Raw genomic sequence first — 22,655 nt, 5'->3', positions numbered from 1 at the left:
GCACGGAACGCAGTTATTCTCCCCTCAGTGGCACCTCTCTTGATCTCGAGTCCTCCACTCTAAACCTAGTGAAGTAAGATAATGCACAGTGACATTTTCATTAACACTGCGTACGCGTACCCGGTATGGTAACTCAGAGGGGAAGCGCAGTGACCACAAACAGACCGGACATCGTTTCAGCCTCAGTGACCGGAGACTCCGCCGGTTTGCAGAGTACGCACGTGGAAAGAGGGTCGTGTGCCAGCTCTTCCAGAACAGCGTATTGACACGCCTTGTTCCTGTCAGATCCTGAGGCCACGCATACTCACGTGTACTGAGGACGCTGTTCGTCAAAGCAGGTTTTGTTTTTTGTTTTTTTGTTTTTTTTTTACGGCATTGAGGTTCAGATGTTTCGCTGTCTGTTTGAAGCAGGAGGCCTGAAGTAATTTTCTTCCTGAGTTCTGACCTCTGACCTCAGATCCCCCACCCACCCCGACCCCCTGCGCCCCCGGACAGTCAAACTTGTTTTCTTAGCTATACAGCGAGACAAGCCACAGTTTCAAAACATTATGCGCAGGGATGTGCCACAGCTAACACTAGACCTCTATGGCTTATTTGAAAAATACATGTACCATTATCAGTTTCGGATCCCACAGCCTGTACCCTTCCATATTCCGGTCCTTAAGTGCTCCAGCTGGCTTGCAGCATTTATCTCAATGAAAAGACCAGCATCCTTTATTCCTCTTCCACACACCTGTGCTCTGTTTTAGTGCTTTTTTAGTTCCTGTTTGAATGAGGTAAGGAAATGCAACAGGGTGTGTTTGTGTGCATGTGTGTGCGTGTGTGTGTGTGTGTGTGTGTGTGTGTGTGTGTGTGTGTGGGTGGGGCAGGGGGAAGGTGGTGGTGGGGGGGTAATTTACAGTGTGTGAGTGCATGTGTCAGAGCGCTCACATGTCAGACAGATCGTCTTGTCGCGGGGGGGAGGGGGACACTACGCTTCAAGGTGTGACAGATGCATCAGGGGTCACTCGCTGGCGGAGAAGCTGCGGAGCTGGGCCCAAGCCTGGTGCTCGAAAGAGATTTTGAACGGCTGTCACGGAAGACAAGGCTCTCGGCCCGCTAATCTCCGCCAGCTGACAGGTGGAGGGGCTGGCAGGCAGAGCCGAGCAGAGGTCAGCCATGATTGTGTTGCGAGGGCCGGATCGGCACTCCGGGGTCTCTCGCGGTGATCCATTAGACTCGCGCACCTCTGGACAGCGCAGCGTGGGTCACCTTTCAGCCGAGGGCCGGCTCGGATCGGGTCAGTCATCACTGCCCTGCCCATGCTGATGGCGGCTCCCCTCCCCCTGGTGAAGTGATCCCTGATATGCAGGAAGGGCCGTAGCAATAACAAATTGATCATTTTTTATTATTATTCAGGTATTGAAAGATTGCATTGAATCCCAGGCAACTCTCTTAGACCCCTGTAGTAATCTCTCTGTTTAATGCCAGAGTTATAAAGGCTGAGCTGCTACTTAATGTTAAATAGATGGAGCAACAGAGATTGAATTTGTGAGCGTCATTCATCAATAGCTGTAGGTAATGGACTGAGAGGTAAATTTGCATCATATTCTTTTCTGAAGCCCTTCAATATTCAGTAAGTGTGATACGATGAAACCATGGACATAAGAGGTTGTATCATGTGGTGGGTATCTTTAGGGCTTCTATTTTTATTTCATTGCAATAAATGTCAGCATTTGTTATTGACATCTGAGACTGTAAGTAAATGGATCTCAGAAGTGTCGTCAGCTACAAGACATTATTGCATTTGAGAACTTTGTTGGACATTTAATTTCTTCAAATCATTTGCGGCAAGCAGAAAACAGAAAGGTCAGATAAACTAGTAAAACCTGTAGCTGGATAAACAGACAGAAACATTAGAGAAAGAAATTACAGAGATAGTGTGTTAAAATGTCTAGATGACTCCCAGTGCAGTTTACATTTTTGAATGTAAACTGCACTGGGAGACAGAAAAGTTTCATTTTGTAGAACACTGTGCATTGATTATACATCTGTACTTTCTTGAGGTTGTGTTAAATATATATTTTTTCTATATATTTAACACAATCTCAAGAAAGTACAGATGTATAATCAATGCACAGTGTTCTACAAAATGAAACTTTCCCAGTGAAAAGGCTCATTTTTAAATGTTATAGAGTCCCTGAAAAAAAAAAGATTTATATATATCTTTGGCTGAGAGCCTAGTCTAGGCTGCTTATACTGTCTGCACATACAAAATACAGTTTATACAAGTCTGTTTCTCTGTAAGTACGGATTCATTCTAGGATGAGGTCATCAAACTCCCAAATGCACAGGCCATCGTCACCTCTCCTGGAAACCGTGTCACCAGATAAATAGTACAGAATACAGGGCTCATTTTTCTATTATGCGAAAAAAGAAGACTGTATCTGAGTCCTTTTTCCACACAGAATTCCTCTCTCAAAGTAAGTGTTTATTATACTTCCTACTGTATTAAAAATGGACAAGTGCACTTTTTGTGTTGTTCCTGAAGTGTAATATATAGGAAGATACTTTTGAATACAAAAACAAAACAGTGTTCTGTGAAGGACAGGCCCATGTGGAGATTTACGGCTCTGTATCGAATCCAGCTTCACCACGTAGAGAGGCTGGTATTGACATATCTGGCTGTGGAAACGTAAGTGTTCATTACTGTTTCAGTGCAGCGCTTTTCCATCGATTAGTACCTATCTGCTTCCCATCTGTATCATCTGAGATTACCATCTTTTTCACCCGTCTCATTCAGAGGGGAACGGGTGAGCCCGTCCACAGCTTAGCGGTGACATTTTCATTTTTCTTGAACAGATGCCTGTCTGTTCTTTCTTCAACACATCACCTCCACCCTTTTGGAAACCTAATGTTGTGCAAATAATTTAGAGTTTAGCAAAAGGGGATGCATGTTGAAGTGTTGGGTGACACAGGGAGCAACAATACAGATTAACAGCCTGCAGGTTAATTCTGATATGCATGGATATTTCCTCACGTGAAGCACTTGTGGGTGAGGCTGTGCCGAACGTATCAAACCCACCATGTGTGGAAAGATTACTTGCATTATTTAAAGGAGGCAATGAGAGGGACATGCCCCTGGTGCCGCTGTAGCATGTCTGAGAGGGAGCACCACTGGCACAGGCAGCTCTGATATACCTGTGCAAATTTGAGATAATTCTCACTTGGAGACAGACCGCAATTCTAATACTTTAGATAACAGTGTTCAACAGCCCGCCAGAGTCCTTGTAGCCCAATGCAGATAAGTGTAATCAGGACTTGTGTTTGAACTGCGGCGGGAGGTGTATCCACCTGCATCTGCACAGCTTGCATTGATTCCCGTTTTACCTTTCTACCTGATTAAGCGCTGCGTGCCCCTAAACCTTCGTTTTGTAAACGGGTTTCTTACACATCACGAAATTGCGGTTTAATTGCAGAGGCAAATGGACTAGCAATGACCAACCAATGTATGTATGTCACAGTTGGTGACGTGGAGAGGGTGCCACAGAGTGGCACTGAGGGTGTACTCACATTAGGCAATCCGTACCGTGCCTGAGCACATTTCACCCCCAAAGTCCAGTTCGTTTGACTATTGTGTTCACTCTGTACCATGCCCGGCCACTGTACTTGAACAAGACGTCAATGATGCGACTGTTCCATTTAACAAATATATCCATTATAGCAACAGTTAGCTGGATATCTGTTAGTTACACGCCCAGTCATAATAATTCCTTTAAACCATCATTTGATTAGCCAGCTGAATTCCTTAAATATAAAAAGCTGGCTACCTCCAAAATTCGATTGGTTAGTTCTGTAGATCTGTACCAAAAAATAACTCTGTTGATCCCCACATTAGCTTGATTACAACCAAGCAAAATAAAACTAACCAAACTTTACATGGCGATGTAAGCATTGCTGTTGTCAGGGGCTTAGTCACAGTATCACAAAGGAAGCAGCCAACCAGTTTAAGTAGCTAGTCTTCAACAATTGTTCAGATAGGTAGCCTGTTATCTAACTAGCTATGTTTGTCAAATCTACCACTAGATAGCTAATGTCAAGTCCCCAGCCAGTTAGCATTGGTTATGTAGCGCATCAATTTTCAGTTAATCGTGCTGTACGTATAAGAAGATTTTTATGGAGGCAGCTGACGTTGAGGGAGGAATTTGGAGCTGCTTTAGTTGCAGACTACAATTAGGTTCATCAATAAGGTGAGAACCAGACCCGTTATTAACCCAAATATTCTCAAATGAATTGAAAAGTATATACTGAATCTGCATGATCTGCAATCCAGCATGGGAAAGTCAGGCCTCAGACAGCCAACGCCCCCTGATATCTCTAGCTCATTTAATGGTACAAATGGTATCCCTATGCTGTCAAATCAGCTATGTTTTGGAGGCTTTTATAAGCCATAATGCACATACAAAGGAAAATAGACTAGCAATAGCCAGCCAATGTGTGTAAGACAGTTTTTTTTCATATTGCATGAACCACATTATGTGACATGGAGGGTATCGCAGTCACCTTCATGGAATCACATTGTATCTGCTGTTCTGCTGGATTCGAGGTACTCCTCACACTTTCACGCCCGTCCTTGTCATGAGAAACCCAAATCGTGCCGTAGACAGTAGGGCCTCCATTTCCCACAAGCCAAGCCAATTCCATGCCATGTGCAGCCCACCTTTATGAGCCTGTGCCTTTTGCTTCAACTGTGAAATCCCTCTAAAGCAGACGGGAGGAAAAAGTTTTACCGGCTCATAAAGTTTAGACAGAATGGGCTGGTTTGGTTTGCGAAAGCATTGGCCCCTGACTTCATTTGACTGCATCAGTGGAGCTTCAAGCGAGCAGGAGAACACAGTGTGCCCCCCCCCCCCCCCCCCCAACCCACACACACACACACACACACACACACACACACCTTGATGGCTGAACCCACATAATCTGCAGCCCAGTGCGGGAGTGTTGTGTCTCACACAGCCAACGCCCCCTGGTGTCTCTAGCTCATTTAATGGTACAAACTGTATCCCTCTGCTGTTAGATCAGCTATGTTTTGGAAGCAAATAACTGTCTCTGCTTGGAGGGAGCTCTTAATTCCCATGTTTCAGACCAAGTTTCAGATGTTGTAAAAGGGGGCCTTTCAGTGGGTGCTTAACCACAAAACTCAGGCCCGTGTCTATTTGTCCTCTGTGCCCTCTGATTTTGGCTCTAACTCATTTTCACATTTAAAACCCTTGAAAGCGATGACACATAAAATATCACAATGAAGTGAATTTTCCAAACAGTAGCAGTAGCACTACCACAAACATGCAGAGTGTTGACTAGAAGTACTATTTTTGTCCATTTAAAGTAACACCTGTCATCTGCTCAGCCTATGAGAAAGCAGAACTTTTTTGTGGATGAACTTTCTTCGTTAAATACTTTTTAATCCAGCTGTGAGTTGCTTAAATACTCTGCATGTGTGGTAGCATTATGAATGGATGGAACAAGAGTTTGATTTGATTAAAATGCTGGAAGAAAGACCTGTGTGTGTTTGCATTTATGCGTTTTTTTAAAGTGCTTCTTGCCTTTCCACGATACTCCTATGGTGGACTGACACCAGGATTCAACTCACTGCAAGTTGTTTGTGTCCAGATGCTAGCTCTGTATTTCGACTTTGTAGACTGAGATAAATGTTATCCAACTAGCTATAGCTATAGCTATAGCCCCGAATATTTTAAGCCTAGCCCTGAATATTTTCGCCCTGAAAAAGGAGGTGTTTATAGCAAAACAACAGGCAGACTGTGTAACAGAGTGGAACTTGACTTGCAGCGTCCGAAGGTGTGATAATATTTATTTATTATAAAGGTAGATATAACCTCCCCAGCCTACCGATGCCGATCTCCTTTCAAAAAAAAAAAAAAAAAAAAAAGACAAGCCCCAGGCAAACTTGACTTAGCCCCTGATCTTTTCAATAGCTGGAAACGTCCCTGGTTAGGATTCTTTCATAACTGTTCTGCTACATGAAATCAGCAATGTTGTCAAATAAGGACTTACACCAAACACGTAGGTGTCCACGTCTGATCAGTCAAGTCATATTTGTGTTTATTAGCTCCTCTTTTCTGTTTATAAGTGTCTGTAGATTGGTCTTAGGGATGGAGGAGCACACCATTGAAGCAGAACCATTGTTTAATTGACAGACAATGTTATTATTTCATAATGCATCAGAGCATCAGTCTGACACTTATCAGCTCTATTAATTAGGTTGAAATTTGTTGCTAAATTATTCATCCTTTTTCTCCCCCCTCCGCTTGCCTTTAACATCAATCGGAAGACAAAACTTAGGGGGAAGAGCATCTGCATTTCAAAAACAGGATAAAACAAGGCGACGCGAGACAGGATCTAATGGGCTCCGAATATTTAGAAGGCCTCTCTGTCTCTGCAAAAACATCAGGGCTCACGGAAATGTCTCTCCACTTTCAAAGCTGCAGCATTAATGGCAAGCCGCTAATTAACAGAGGCATTTTACCGGAGACATCGTCCTGGTTTTAACAAGCAAGCCCTCTGTGTACAGAGGTGGGTGCTGCCCTTTCGGAGGGATTTAGAGACGTATTTGCATGATATTAAGTACTCCAGCGCCAGTATAATCAGGAGCGAGGTTTGCTGAGGGGCACCCGACCATGTACCGTAAATGCACAGAGCAAAGTTTGTGCTTTAGAAAGCCGCAGCTGCTACACAGACAAGGGATATTTCATGGTGACTGTAGTGACTCTGTCAGTTCTGCAGTTCTGATGTGCGAGGCTCCTTCAAAGACCTGGCAGGGGTTGTAGTTAATCCACCCATGTGTCATACCTTTTGCCTTCTGCTCCAAAACTATTGAACTTTCCATAATTGTTTAGCACATTATCCAGGAGTACTTTACATTACATTATTGGCATTTAGCAGACATTCTTATCCAGAGCAATGTATGTAGGTTTTGTTTTTTTTTTTTTTTTACATGTCACCCATTTATACAGCTGGATATTTACTGAGGCAACTCCCCAGTGGGGAATCAAACCGGCAACCTTTCAGTTACAAGTCATTCTCGTTACGACTATGCTACACTGCTTCTCTTCTACTGTATGCTGCCACATACAGTAAACAGGGCGTTTTGAGGTTAAGTTAGACCTTAACCATAGGTAGTTGGTAGGGCTGTGCGATATAGACCGAAAATCATATCTCGATATTTAAAAACACATAATAATAATAATAAAACACACAGCTGTGCAAATAACAAAAAATGTAGACAGAACTAAAATAACAGGCCTACCCTGTTTGAACATATACAGCCGCACAATATATCAACATGTAAATGAAAAAAAAAAAAAAAAAAAAGCCTATATTTAAGAAAAATAGGTTTATGTTGGTAGCACTTTCTGATAAGGTATTTCAGACTATCGAAATACACTACCTGTAGATTTATGTTAGTAGCACTTTCTGATAAGGTAATTCAGACTTCATTCAATTCAATTCCAATTCAATTCAATCAGAACATTCTATAGTTATATCCTGGTAGTCTTTTCTGAGAAGGTTTAGAATATCAAAATATGCTACTTAAAGTTTTACGTTGGTATTGATTAGAGTGTGTTGATAGACAAACTAGACTGCAAATGTACATGTCAGCATGTAAACTAGACTGTCGAAATACATGCAGTTTATGTGATGGATAAATTGTAAGTAGGCTGTGCCTATTATTAAAATTTATTTGACAGCATTTTCTAAATTGCTTTTGGATGAATTAATGAAATGTGTAATAATGTAATTAGCTTAGAACCATTTTCTGAGAAGGTAAAAAAGAATTACCAACCTTTTTTGGCTTCTAAGGTAGCACAACCTACTTGTGGTAGTATTTCCCGATAGGGTAGCAAAGATCGATATATCACTACCAATCATATGTGTGAGAGAGGTACGGCTTTACAGAAGATACGGGTTATGTAACGCAACATCAAACTATAAACAATATGATCGGTATTGTCTCATCCTATGTCTCGTTTGAAAATATATCCATATACCTTAAAAAGTCAATATACCACCCAGCCCTAGTAGTTGGCACTGGAAACCAAACAGTGGAACAGAAGCCTAGTGAATGAAAATATCCTTCAGTTCACTGCCCAGAGAAGATAGCTGTTGGTAGGCACTGACAAGCCATGGTTGAAGACCTCCCATCCACTGGGGGCCAGGGTAGGGATGACATGGGTCCAGTGATGCTCTGGTCTTCTTATCCAACAAAACCAGGGGGAAATTGTGGTCATTATAAGCTCTTTGTAGTCGGCAGAGCTATGGGGGCACTTGTTACATAGAAGGTGTGACAGACAGAGAACAAGAGAAACAAGAAGGAAAGAGAGAAGGAAAAAGAGATCGAGTGGCCAGAATAAGACAGGCAGGTAATTGAGTTCAGTATGCAGTAGGGTAGTCCAACACAGCTTCAGCAGGGATAAACAATGGCAGCACACAAAAGTCGTGAGAAGCAAACTTAAGACCTGTGGCTATGGATGCAATCTGAAACTGTCCCACCCTATTAATACCCCACTGACAACACAAGCAAAGCCCACTCACAATGAGATTGCAGCAAGGACAGTTTTTATGTTGCACATTAAAGTATAAGAGTTGTTGGAAAGGGTTGGAAAGTGCTTTTTGCTGGAGTAAAACCAGAAGCAGTTATGATAAGGTGGTCATCTTCCACTTTTTCCCTGATTCACAAAACCAAAGGTATTGAGTACAGACACCACATTCTCAACTGGAAGTGAATGGGACAGGTGCTCTTTTCTCACAGTTTCCTTAACCCTTACTGCCAGTACATTCCTGACAAATATTTCAATTATTGTCACTAAACATACAGTGCAGTCAAACATTGCAATTTAGCAATTTTAACAACTATAATATGGGCATTGAAATGATAAAATGAAATATGACTGAAAACAGATTACTTCACAATTCACAATGGGGGTGTTCCCCACTAATGACATCAAGTCAAACGGAATGAAGGTAACTGCTTACCTTTGGTTCAGAGACCCATTCTACAACTGCTACTTTGTCATGTCAGTAACCAAAAATTGAAATATTCCACATCACTGTACTTACTGTAAGTTAACAAGAGAAATCATTTTGCAAGCTAGTTAGCTTATAACAAACACAATAATGTAATTTTAATTCATGGTTTAGTTAGTGAAGTGACATGTCTTGTGGACTAATGAATGACTAATGACTAATGAATGTTATTGTCAGAGGAGGTGAGTATAGACTTGGTCATTTATAAATATTCATGATGTAGTGAATTTTAGTAACGTCCTAGTAATTTCAAGAGTGATGTTAAAATGGTTCAATTGCATCATAAAGTATATGGAAATATTTGTCAGGAATGTAAGCTTTAGTAGTGAATTTCAACAGAAAAATTTGATTGTTAGGGTTAATGGATGCTGAATTTGGAGAATTCACATGTGCCACTCACCTGAAACTGTAGGATTAGATGTCTGCTGTCCTTGCTACCCACAGTGCACCTGTTCTAAGGGCAACATTGTTTTTAATGGTAAAAATAGGAAGATTTTTCTCTTTGTTATTATGCACTCTTCAGCAAAACTGAGTGCCTGCATTGCAGAATCCTTGCCCCCACCTTCTTTCTTCCTTTTAATTATATCATAGGGCACAGAAGACTGCATTTCTCAGTATCCTCCTCTTGTAACCATGAAAACAAATTAGCATACCTAAGTGTGCACTTTAGAAATTAAGCTAACAAGGTCATATCTGGGCATTTTTTCAATATTTCTGTCTTCCAAGAATCTATCCTAGGTATCACCATCTGACAAATAGCCTTCTGGAATTCTCTGCTCTCTCTCTAAATAAGGAAAGGAAAACAGAGAGGTCCTCAGTTTGAATGGGAAATTATTTGAAATATTTGAGAGGAGACAGCATCGTGGATTCCCCCCTGTTCCCCTCATTATCTTCCCTTGGATGTACCATGAAAACCTGAAAGTATGGTGGCAGCGCACAATCGCACCGTGTCTCGCCCGCTGCATATCTCGTTGGACAGCGCCTCTTCACATCGGAATGTGCCTCTGGAATCTCTCGCTTATGGGGGCTGAATTTTGGGTTACATATTTCTTAGTAGCCCCATCTGTTCCTGGCGCGGCTCTGCCGTTGCTTTGCCAGAAGACTTGTATTCTAAGTATGTTCTGGCAATTAGCAGAAATGATAGTGCTGTCAGTTCGTGTGGCGCATTCCTCCGTGGCTTGTTGATTGGCTAGGGAAAGTGACATGTGCTGGGATCTGCAGAAGTCCTCTGTCATCAATACTCACAGAAGAATATTGCAAGTATATGCTTTGGCATTCCACTTGAATTCTAAGCGCAATAAAGAGCTTATCATGAATTTTTCTCTCCTATATTATATTGTGCATTCCACGTAGATGTGCTGAATATTTCTTAATACTTTGATGTATTTTTGATCAACTGACTTCAGTGATAATTATAACCAGATTGGTCAAAACTCAGCCTGATTTTCTCAAGCTGGGAGTTTAGCCTACACAGTAAGTCTCAATCACACATGTTCACAGTCAAATTGTTTAATGGTTACTCATTTTGAATCCTTGCATTCATTTCAGTTAATGACCAAACAAGTGGATTTTTTCAAACATTCATAAACATTGTACAAATCTTGTTGAGAGTGCTTGCACAACTTTATTAGGTGTGGCATGAAGGATATTTACTGTGCCTCACTGAAACACTTTTAGAAACGGATAATAGTACAGCACCATTATGTTATGTATATATGGACATATATTTGTGCTGGTATGTTTTTGAGGGAGATTTCACATGGGCTGAAGCTTGATGCCAGTGATTTCCTCTCCACAGGTTTGAGTTGGCAAGATGACACAACCCAGCAGGCAGTTTCCAAGGAGCTCTCCAAACTTAGGAGGGTTTCCTACAGACGTCCTGAGACCAGCGCTGCAGACGTTACTGGTAAAAGCAGGTGAGTTATAATGCTGTGTTTTGCACCCAAAACAATGTGAATTGAATTGATGATTGACTCTGAGCAGTAAGCATAGCACTGATCAAATCTGTTTCTTGAAACATATAATCTGAAACCATAATCTGACCTGGAAACATGTGTAAACTGTCATACCGTTTCACAAGTATGGGTCCATGTTTGTCTGACTGTGACAGAGTTGTGGGCGGAGAGAGGAAGCTGAAACCCATGGAGACGGAGCTGAGCAGGTCCCTGCAGAAGTATTTCCAGGCCCAAGGCTTTCTGCCCCGGCCTGCTGCCCAGGCCAACACTGGTCCCAAAGGGGAGATGTCCTTCAACAAGGTGAGAGCCCTAAGCTGGTCCCCTCGGTACCAAGCCTGTGCCGTCCCCTGGTAAAGCTGAAAAGAGGAGCGGCATCCGCAGCAGGGCCCGGGACTCTGCAGCTGTGCCCATGTGCTCCCTTTGTTTTGAATCCCTACCACACATCAATTATCCCCATAGAACGCCTCATTTCTTTTTATGGATTCCCCTTTGTTGTTCGTCTCTGTGTGAGACCGCGGGGCATGAATAAGACGGGGCTCCTCGGATCACAAACTGTGCTGTCATTTCCTGCTGTAGCGTTGTTGCTGAGACAATGCAATCCAAAGCCAGGCAGTTCAGAACCCTAATTAATAATGACCCCTGAAGTGCTCTATTTAAATCAGCGCCAGGCTTGATAGACGTGCTTAGTGGGAGTGAGTGTGGTCTGCCCCACTGAGCTAATGGTATTAAGCCTCTGACACCAAAGGGAGGTGAGAGTCTCCTTTTCTTCATCAGCTTGGAACACAGAAAAGTGCCGAGGGGAAGGTACCACACATCTGGCTCGATGTCTTAGAAGTGGGCTCAGAGCACAAAGAAGAGCCAAACCTGGTTTTCCTTGGTTGTGCCCTTTGTGCGAAGACGTAGCCTAAAGGAGGAATTAAATAGCCATTGCAAGCTTTGTGTTTTTTCTTCAAAACACAGTTTTATTTTAAGGCAAATTAAATTAGATTTTGTCATCAAAATGGTAACGTTGTCATATTAGCTAGTGAATGTTCAGGCCACTTTTCAGGAAGGTTAGATTGTACCTTAAGAAACACACACTGATGGATTGTAACTGCATTGTACAATGTCTGGCATCTTTTAAAAAAAATAATAGTGGCAGTGAAGATAAGGGTGCAGACAAAGAGACTTTAATTAAAGGTGAAAAGATAAGCCAGTTAAATGAACCATAGAAATCAGATATAAACAATTGACTAACAAAACTAATAAAAAAAAAACAGCCCCAGATGCCTAGACCAGACATCCAAACAATGCTGAGAACCTACTGGCTGGTTTCCACTGACTTGGCTCTGCTGTTTGTGTGCAGCTCTAATAGGATTCAACATGGCTGTCTGCCTTTCATCTGAACAGTGTCACCTAATGTTACTGTTGCTAACCCTGGAATAACTTTACATACTTAGTGTTGTAGTACTGCCTTAATCAACCCATAACTTGTTTGTGAGTAATGTGGGTAATTTTTTGAGTTTGTAAATAAATTATGCCTTGTTTGTGTAAGGGCACGGTTACTGTTACTATTGCACTGTTGTTATCTCTGTTTTGGAGATAAATGACACTGGTGCTGTGTGGATGCAGAGTATAGCAGGGGAGGAAAGCCGCTTATTTTCCCAGTACAAAGTGTCAATGATTTGTATCTATGCAACCCAGCTAAAAGCAAGCATAGAAAAAGACACTTTCTGGCCATGGCACTGTAATTAGCACATGCTCTTTGATAAGGGGTCACCCTACTGGCACATCTCAGGCTGGGAAACATCCCATCAGCCCAAGTTGACATGCCCAAGGTATGGCTTACCAGTAACAACGGTGGAAATACAGCTATCAAGAGTGAAACATTTTTAGAGTTAACATCAGAACTGTGTTCTGATCTGGGCAGATATGCACATACAAAACTGATTCCCAGCAGCAGACCTGTCCATCAGCAGTGAGAGCTCTTGCAGCAGTACAGTTGTGTAACATTCATTGTGGACATGACTTCTCATGTTCATGAAACAATCTGATTGTAATCGCATTGGTACAGTACGTAAGCACCTTAGCGCCTGATACAGTACTGATGAGTGGACTCTTCTCCTTGCAAGTCCTTATGAACATCCTGAATGTGTGTAGGGTAGGTTACTTGTAAACCTTATCAGTGTGTTGATGATAACGTGATAACGTGTTACACATGATATCATATCGATGCCATCACATACAGTTACGGCCAGGATAGATGATGATATTGCATAGAGTTATGGCCAGGAATCGGGCCACCTCATAGACTGGATCCACGCAGTGCTCCAGTGAGAGTGGAAAGCCACGTCTCAGCCACCTTGACCCGTGTGTCCATTCCCAGGCTCTGTACCACGACATCCATCCAGCGACGGAGGCCTTTCCCCAGCTCCCAGCCAAGGCGCCCCCACCACCAGCAGCAGCACCATCAGCCCTCTCCAGCAGTCCGCCAGACAAATCCAGGGTGCTCCTCGCCGCCCTGGAGCAGTACATGGGGAGAAAGCTGCCAGACAAAAGCACTGCCTTAGTTCACCCCAGTGGCCAGCCCAAGGGGCGTGTCTGGTACAACACTAAGTGGCGTCCCTCCCTAGGGACCCAGGTTGAGAGCGCAGGCAAAGGAAGGATTCTACTCCGGCCGGTTGCAGAAGTTGCCAAACCTCAGAGACCCAAAACCGACAGACTTCTAATCAAGGCAGGATCCAGCCAACCAATAGCTAAGGATCCCCTCAGTGCTATGGATGGTAGGATTATGTTTGTAAAGGAATACAGTGCCAGTCAATGTTTTGGGCATGCTTTTCTTTCTTAATTTTTACTGTTTTCTACATTTTAGAATAATAGTAAAGACATCAAAACTATGAAATAACATAGATGGGATTATGCAATGACCAAAACTTGGATTCTTCAAAATAGCCAAAAATATTATAAAATTATATAAAATTCATACATCGGCATCAACATCACTATTTATATTTGTCAAAGGAACAAATTTCTAGCATTTAAGCATAAGTCTTTAGATGAAAATGTCTTTGCATGCATGTTTCCCACTGTCTCAATTGGGTATGTCCAAACTTTTTACTGGGACTGTATATCTTCAGTGTAAAGCTTCTTTAAAAACTATTCATCCCAACATGAATTAATCACATCAGTCAAGCACAATCATATTAAGATCTCTCATGTTTGCCAGTTTGCTTAAAGCCACGAGTAGTGTTATTATTATTACTTGAATTTCAGACCTGTTACCTTTATATTTTAATATTTCATATTTTTTTCTTCTTAAAGAATATGTTTTCATCCTTTCAAAGAGCATATTTTATTCCTCTCAGAGAACATATTTCCTGCTCTTAGAGAACATCTTTTCTACTTTCGTACCTCTCAGAGAACTTCATCCAGAATGTGGTGAAACAGCTGGGTAGGCACAGTGTTAACGTGGATGCCCTAGGTCCCAAAGAGGTGGACCAGCTGGCCGACATCATCGCCGATGCCCTTCAGGTTGTGGACAGTGGTGGCGTCAAGGGTGTAGCGCCCAGAGCAGACCAGAGCGAGATAAAAAGAGGACCTCCTTCCACCACGAGGCTGGAAGAGGACTCCGCATCCCCAGGTACTTTCATCCAGCCGCTTCCAGCGAAGCTGCGTCCACTGTTTGGTATGTCTTACCAGCTGGTGGTGGAGGGGTGCTGCTTGCTGCACATGGTGGCAACTCCAGCTGCACTTGCAAATTTGCTGGCCAGACCAGTCCCTGTGTATGTCTTGTCAGACATCTTTCAACCATCTGCCACCAAGCTGGCAGCATTGAATCAGATACATGTTTTTTCATAATCTAAGGCAGTTGAATAATTCATTTTGCTGGTTTGTCCTTAACTTTGAATGATGGCATAAAGCCATTTTTTTTTTTTATGTGAGACTTACATGTCATCACAAATTGGGCAGTCATTGAAATGAACAAAAAAAAAAAATTGTGCAAAAATGAAAAAGTCGTACCTCTAAATAATAAATGTGCTTTGATACTCAAAGCTAATGGCAAAGCACCACTGTGAGTAGAACTGATAACGACTGTCAGACAGACATTATCAAATTATTCATAATTGCACGCAGTACAACATAGCCAAGGTATTGATGCAATACAACATGGGGGCTTTGTTTTCTCTTTGAGTTAATGTGTTTTCTGTTATTTGGTGACAGAACAAGTAATGGAGGAAGAAAAGCCAGACTCCACTGACAAGGTACCTTTCAGTGATTCTTTTAAGTAGATGAATGGTTTGATCAAATGTCAGGGCAAACCTTGACATTATAAATCTGGGAATAATGCCGTTCTGTGAGATTTAAAGCAACAAGGGGAGCAGATTTAGGAGAGCTTTAGCTTTCTGGCGCTTTCTTGAAAGGAGAGAGTGACTGTTTTTCTGTCATCAATAAAGGACGGCTTGAAAGCAGATGACATTCTGTACAGCTTAGTTTTGAAATATGAAATAAAGGTGATATGGACCTTTGGGCATTTATTATTTGAAAATACAACAATCTTAACGTTTGTCATAATAAGAAGTAGTCTCTTTTGATGTATCTATTATTTGGGTGGCAGTCCAGTTTTTTTCAACAACCTGTTCTAGACAATCATACCTCAAAGCTGTATAGGCCATATCAACAAAGAGGAATATTTAATGTTTTTTGTTCAATCCTGAGTAATAGATGAAAAATTGTCTCCACACAGCGATATTGAAAATTCTTGTGTTTGTAGTTTTTTAAATTTATATGGCTAAGATGTTATATGACAGAAAGATGTCATTATTCCCATTCATAACCTTATGTCCTTCCTGAAATACATCATATTCCTTTAACAAAAGGCTTCCTTTTCATATTCCAGGTACACATTTCATGATGTAACCTTTGCAAAAGAAATGTTTTTTTTTTTTGTCTTACACAAATGTGCCCGGGATACATAAATGAATATGAACAGAGAACTCGTGCATTCATGAATTGCCTGGACCTTACACTCTCATTCCCACGTTTTTGGACACAGAATGCGCTCTTCCTCAGTAAGCTGTTAGAGTACCTGGACAACAACACCTCCACCAGCGCTCCCCAGCCAGACGCCCGGGTGGTGGAGAGCCCTGCAGGGGCTGACGGGGCAGGCGTGGCCCTGGAGGAGCCCTTCACCGACGGCGGTGCAGTGGGGGTGGAGAACGTGAGGAGCAGGACCACTCAGGCGGAGGTCGCCGTGGAGAAGAAGGAGGCAGCGGCGGCAGAGGATTCTGTGGAGGAGCTGTCTGAGGTAGAGCGCTGGATCCATGGCGCCGACCCACCCGCCGTGGACGCCGCCGTTGTGGAGGTGCCGCGGAGGAAGGACATGCATGTGGAAGAGGTGCTGAGGCTTAACGTCCAGTCCCTCTCGACCAGGGAAGGCCCGGGCGACTTTGGCTACATCATAACAGACACCGAGTGAGTACTCAGAGCAGTTTCATTTCATGGAATATTCTGGAGAAAAATTAAAACAAGATTTGGCCCCATGCTTCCAAACACCCTGTTTAGTATGTACAGCACCTCCAGGCTCTCTGCTTTCCTAAGTTCTGTGTACAGGAGTGTAATTAAAAGAACATTAAAAGAGCTCTTTAAAAAAGCAAAGTGGATTAATTCCTAATGGCATCTGCTGAGGGTTTAAACATGGAAACAGGATTTGTGTCTGTCTAAAAATACTATTACAATTTAACAATGGTTGCAGAGGAAGTAAATATTTTGAATATATGTTTGCTAGATACATCAAGGGATTGAGAAATATGATTATATAAATTACAAATATAAATGAATAGCCTCAGCTTTTTCAGCCTTTGTGAAGAGAAACTCCAGTTGTTTGAAAGCATGAAAATCAGTATTTCCTGCCATGTTATTGTAAGGTGTTTGACGGTTGAAACTGCTTCACTCAAAGTTCAAATAAGTTATGACAATTACAGACCTTTATGGAACAGACAACACAAAGAAGTCAATAATGAAGTGTAAGAACTAATGGCATCTTCAACTCTCTGACATACATACATACATATATACATTTTATTTACATATATACATTTTCATTTATTCATTTGGCACAAAAAACCATAAGTAGTCAATAATACTACAATATTAGAATATTACCTGAAATATGAATAAAGTCAAATATTTGCATATTTGGAAAGCTAAAGCATCCATTTTGATGAGTGAATGGAGGGACTCATATGAAGATGGAGGCAAGGAAACACACTGAGTGGGGAAGAGGATGAAGATCAGGTCATGATGACAAATTGCATTTGTATAAGTGCCGTACATGGATCTCAAAGCTGTACAGTTGAGTGGGGGGGTCACTTCAACGATCACTGATGTATAGTATCCACCTGGGTATTTCACGGCAGCATTTTTGTTCCACTCCACACATTGGCTGAGTTTGCCAGGGAGGGATGACTGGGTGTCCAGGCTGAGAGAGACAGGTTGTGGATTCTAATGAGGTCTAACTGATCTAAAATATCTTGTAATGACTGATATAATCCCTGATCTGCATAGCCCATGGAAACCAAGTCTGACCCTCTGCTGTTTGGAGAAAGTCACCCCTACTCCCTTACTTTAAACTGGTCAGACATTTTATAAATCCTAAGATTATTGGTATTTTAAAGTAAGTGAAAACTGGACGACCTCAAAACCATACCAGCAACAACAATCATCGATCAAATTCAAGTACTGCAGTACTACAGTATCTGGCACAATGTAGTGGCAGTGTCATTGGGTGAATGAGTCATCCTGTGCTTTGCAGCCTCCTGGCTTAAGATCCCCTTACAGCATTATCAGAGATAGTGACAGCGGCCTGTCCTTCACCTGTTAAACAGGCAGGGCCTCCACGGTGCAGAGACAGGGAAGGTGGGGGGTTGGGGGGGGGGCTAGATTGCCAAAACGCCACGCTTGTTCGTGCAGGGGGGGAGCGGGTCACCTTCCAGGCAGGCGGATCTCTCTCCCCTGCCCTTCTCGCCATGAGGGGGTCGGCCCCGGCCTCCCCGGGCTGCAACCCCAGTGATTGCATGGCTGTTACCTCAGCCTCTCCTGCAGTGTCGCGCTAACCTGCTTATCTGACATCTCCTGACATTGGAGGGAGGCGAAGCCCACGGGGAAGAGTGCCAGCATCAACAAGCAAGGCACTTCACAGCTCCAGTTGTTAGATTTAATGCCGGTGGGATTCGGACGTGCCTTGAATCACATCGTCAAACCTGTTAAGTCTTTTTGTTCCAGAATCACTTCCAGATACTGAAATATCCTATATTTTTAAAACAATAGTGAGCCTGTGACAATGAAATTAGGAATTGAAATGCAAATAACACATATGTGCTTTTACTTTATTTTGCTTGCATTAAACACTGATGGAAAGTAATTTCTCATTTTACCAACTATACAGTTTATAGAATTGCTGAGCTGCTGATTGAGCTGCTATGTGATGTCACCTCGACTCACTCAACTATGGCTACCCTTTAAATAACAGCACGTGTATAGCTTTCACATGAGGGCTGACAAGCAATACTTCAAAAATTCTCAATCACAAACTAATATTTCTGTCATTTTTCCAGGAAATATACAGTTGATTTATCTCAAACTCACACAGACGCACAAATCCCAGAAAGGCAGACTTAAGACATTAGCGGGGTTTTGCCCACCTGATGCTAGTTAATGGCTGGGAGGATCTGGGACACAATTGCAGTCCAGCTGACATGGGGACTGAATGAGAGGTCCCTCTTCCTGTTTCGACAGTGACCTTTCACAGAGTGGATAAGGAAGCAATCCCTAATCACGCCATCAGGGATAATCTTGTGGGCAGAAATGACAGCGTTAGTGGAAGGCAATGATGTGACAGGCTCCCCGGGAGCAGCGTGGGCTGCCTGGTTAACAGCGGCGTCGTCTGAGCTGTAATGCCTCTCCCGGCAAACCCCTGCCTGAACTCCAGCACAGCCCGACGCCTCGCCTCCATTCTCCAGGCAACTGGAAGTGCTCCCTGGTGGAAAAAAAAAAACAAAAAACACAAAAACGGCACTGAAACAACCTGAGAGGGCTCTGGAACATTTCTGGAGAAAAAGCCAGAGCTCCTATTGGGTGGCTGCTTTTGCTGTAAGGGGCACATGTCTGCCTGAAGCAAAGGGAAACAATGTTTCCAAATCGCTTTGTTTGATTTGAGAGGCTCGTTTCGACACTATCCGAGGAGCGATTATGCTGTGGCTCTGATTGCATTCTTTTTGGGCTATCCTGTGGTCGTATTACTGACAGGTCTTTCATGAATACATATCCCTGTCCTCTTTTTCCAATGTTTTATGTGTATATCTATGAATATAAAGTTTTATGAGTGCTGATGTTCAGGTTTATATCTGTATGTATGCGTCTGTCTTACGGTTGTTGTGTTGCCACTATCTTTTAGGGCCATTCCCAGCAGCATGAATTGATTTGCCCACCCAATGATCATGAGCACATTGCATGCCATGCCTTTTTATGCTTGTTACATTATATTCATAACCTGCATTTGATACTGTAAGGGAAATATTCAAGAGTACATTGACAGGAGTATATTTTAATCTATTCCATTAAAATGATTTAGAAAATATAGCTGTGTTTGTCTCCACCTAGTGATGGTAAATAATTTATGGAAATATACATGTTGTTATTGTGTATATATTGTATATGTTATCAGTTACAAGATGCAGTTATGCTTTTTCACAATTGTGTAACATATTCATAATAGAAATATATGCATACTGATCATTCAGTGCAATAGTTTTTTTTTCTTCTTTGAAATCCTTTGGAAATAGAAAGAGTTCATTAGTAATTATACATTACCGCATTGCAATATATTATAATATCTGCAATCTCTGAAAAATCTAAACAGTTGATATTTTCTTCAGTTATTTTTGACTGGTTTGGCTTCTTGTGCGTTCATTTTTTTCCTGGTTTAAAGTGGGGAGGAGGGAACTTGCAGTCTGGATCTAAATGAAGTAGAAGAAGCAGCTAGTCCCTCTTTTCCTAAATACAGTATAATGCATTTCCTGCTGGATCCCTTTGTTAGATCCGTTTGCTCAGGCTTTGCGGTCGGGCGCTCCGTGGGTCCGGGTTTGCGTCAGTAGACTCGGGCAGTGCAGTTGCCGATCCTCAGCTGCATCACAGAACCATTACACTTCCTAACAATTCCATTTGCACCTTATTGTTTGTCTCATTGCCGGAAAATTCAGGTGATTTATCATGCCTGAAGAACCACCTGATCCCAATTCCCCTCCGGCACGCGGCGCGGTGTGTGACAGGAATGCGATGTGTGGGAGCCGGCCCACTCTCTAACAGGCCGAGGTGACAACTATGTTGGGACCTTTCGCCTGGCGAGTATTGACGGGTTCCATTTTTAACGCTCTGGTGTCCCTGTCCCACCCCTCCACCCCCGCCCCCACCCCCAAACAGCTCTCTCAGCACCGACGAGGGCCTGCATCTAATGGAGCTCCTGGCTCGCCGCGCCAAGCTACGCATAACAGACTTCCTGGACCTTTCGTACGTATCCGCTCCTTTTTCCGCATTTTGGGTTAGGTTGCTGTGTGTGTGGCATAGTGGTAAGGAGCAAGACTATCCATAAGGTTGCTGGTTCAATTCTCTGCTGGGGCTCTGTTGTTGTACCCCTGGGAAAGGTACTTAACCCATAATGGCCTCAGTAAATATTCAGCTGTGTAAAGGGATAAAATTTTAATGTACTGTATGTAAGGTTCTCTAGATAAGAGTGTCTGCTAAATGACAATAATGTAATGTGTGTTTTGGCTTTGGTGGTGAACATTATGACCATCTAATACAAATGTAAAAAATGGCCTGTACCAAGCATCTTTATGGAAAGAGCCCCAGGGGTCTTAATTGCAGTTTCTACAGTGCTATAAAAAATAAAACATACAAATGGGATTTGCAAATTAGTAAAGCTGTTAAACTTCAGATTGTGTCATAAACATTCAAAGGGAAAATAACAGCTTCATTGTGTACGTTCATTGTATACATTTAGTTGTTGTATAAACAATCTGTAATTAGAGCTGAGAGCATCTGCAGGCTCAAAATTGATCCTCGTGTGTGATCCTGGTGTGGTACACCTGTGAATTCTACTTTGTTAATGAGCCGCTTCAATATGATTCAAGCAAAAAATCTGGTTATGTCATCATCAAATGTAATTATTTCAGGATGTGTAACAGTACAGATTTACTGAAGCTTTGTAGATAGTAATAAAGATACAGTGTGTAACGCATTTGGAGAAATGACAGCTGAATTGTTCTTTGTTACTTCCAACTATTTAGATGAATTGCCATTGTCGCTCACTTTAGTAAGAATCCAATCATTCTTGGTTTGTAAGCTGGAAGGAACATTATTGGTACATTATGAATAGAGTCCTATTTTTTACATTTTTAGAGCTCTAATGCTTTCACAGTATTTATTAATACTTATGAAAAGTTTGGCTGGAACAAAGCTGAATGTTTAGAATACAAGCATGTACTTATTTTAGAGTCTCTTTTCTCAATACATTCATTACAGTTATTATGTGTATACAACAGTACTATGGTGTAATACTGTGTATTTGTGTTTTCATACCATGGTACTTACAACAGCTGTACAACAAGTGCACAGCATCACATCATGTGTCAGATAAGCAGGGTGGCCTTATGGGATTGCAATACTCCAGACTGAAATCCCTGAGTGGAATCCCCATTTGTGGCCCTTTGCCCCTAACATGGCAACTCCTGCGGTTCAATCTGCAGGTCTTTGTGCTGTTTTCAGCCCTTACTAATGTTCGTAAAATATACCTTTCCCTCTGGTTTGCCAGTAGCCTTTTTTCAATTGCTTCCACCTCAGCTCTTGATAGAGTTTTGTCTCTTTAAACTTTCTGACAGTGCAAACCATTGGTCACCTAGGTGCATATTTTGTCAGGTGCTCTGCACCTGAAATTCATTTTGAAGGAGGGGTTTTGCAGAAAGTGTTGCTGGACATGGGTTTCTGGAGGTAGACATTACACATTATACTTTATATAAGCAGTTGGTATAGTCTATGCCTCTGCCACCTGTAACAGTCTGGTGTGTCAGCCCTAAGATCAAGTCATTTTGGTTTTGCTTCATAAGTGATCCTGTCACACCAAGTTTCTGCCAAATACATCCATAGCATGTCCAGTTATTCTGTTCATGGACAGACAAACAGACAGCGAGACAAAGCCATTAGATAAAGGTCAGAGACTGAATGCATCATTGTAAAAGCATATGAATTAATTTTCCTTCCTAGACTTTGTTAGACTGTGTCATATACATATGTATGCAAAATCAAAATCATTCTGTGCTTGAATATTTGTCTAAAATATATAGTATACATATTTATGGAGTTATTTAATTGAATCCATATTTTACAACATCCAACTGAACTGTAGATGTAAATTTTAAAAAAATTCAATAAAGTTAACAATACTTTGGAGAGAGGAAATCACTCCCACATAATGAAGAATGTTCACTTTTATAGAAAAAAATGCAGATCTAATATATTCCACAAGGAGCTCAGAAAGATGAGTATTCTGGTTAAGACTTTGTAAAGATTTTTTTTCCTGTGATTTAG

At 42.0% G+C, this 22,655-nt stretch overlaps 1 protein-coding gene across 2 annotated transcripts in view; it reads left to right on the top strand.

Moving 5' to 3' along the window:
* Positions 1-22,655, top strand: part of ptprn2 (protein tyrosine phosphatase receptor type N2) — a 189,893-nt gene that overhangs the window by 35,423 nt on the left and 131,815 nt on the right. The window contains exons 4-10 of one of the 2 annotated variants that reach the window (XM_036521609.1): positions 10,880-10,997; positions 11,192-11,336; positions 13,402-13,798; positions 14,434-14,655; positions 15,237-15,277; positions 16,069-16,487; positions 20,493-20,579. In XM_036521609.1, the coding sequence (XP_036377502.1) occupies positions 10,880-10,997; positions 11,192-11,336; positions 13,402-13,798; positions 14,434-14,655; positions 15,237-15,277; positions 16,069-16,487; positions 20,493-20,579 (1,429 nt within the window). The remainder of the gene's footprint in view (positions 1-10,879; positions 10,998-11,191; positions 11,337-13,401; positions 13,799-14,433; positions 14,656-15,236; positions 15,278-16,068; positions 16,488-20,492; positions 20,580-22,655) is intronic. The other variant, XM_036521610.1, reaches the window with a different exon arrangement.

Source organism: Megalops cyprinoides, chromosome 2 (genome assembly GCF_013368585.1).
Source record: "Megalops cyprinoides isolate fMegCyp1 chromosome 2, fMegCyp1.pri, whole genome shotgun sequence".
Taxonomy (NCBI): Eukaryota; Metazoa; Chordata; class Actinopteri; order Elopiformes; family Megalopidae; genus Megalops; species Megalops cyprinoides.
This window is presented reverse-complemented; position numbering and strand designations above follow the sequence as displayed.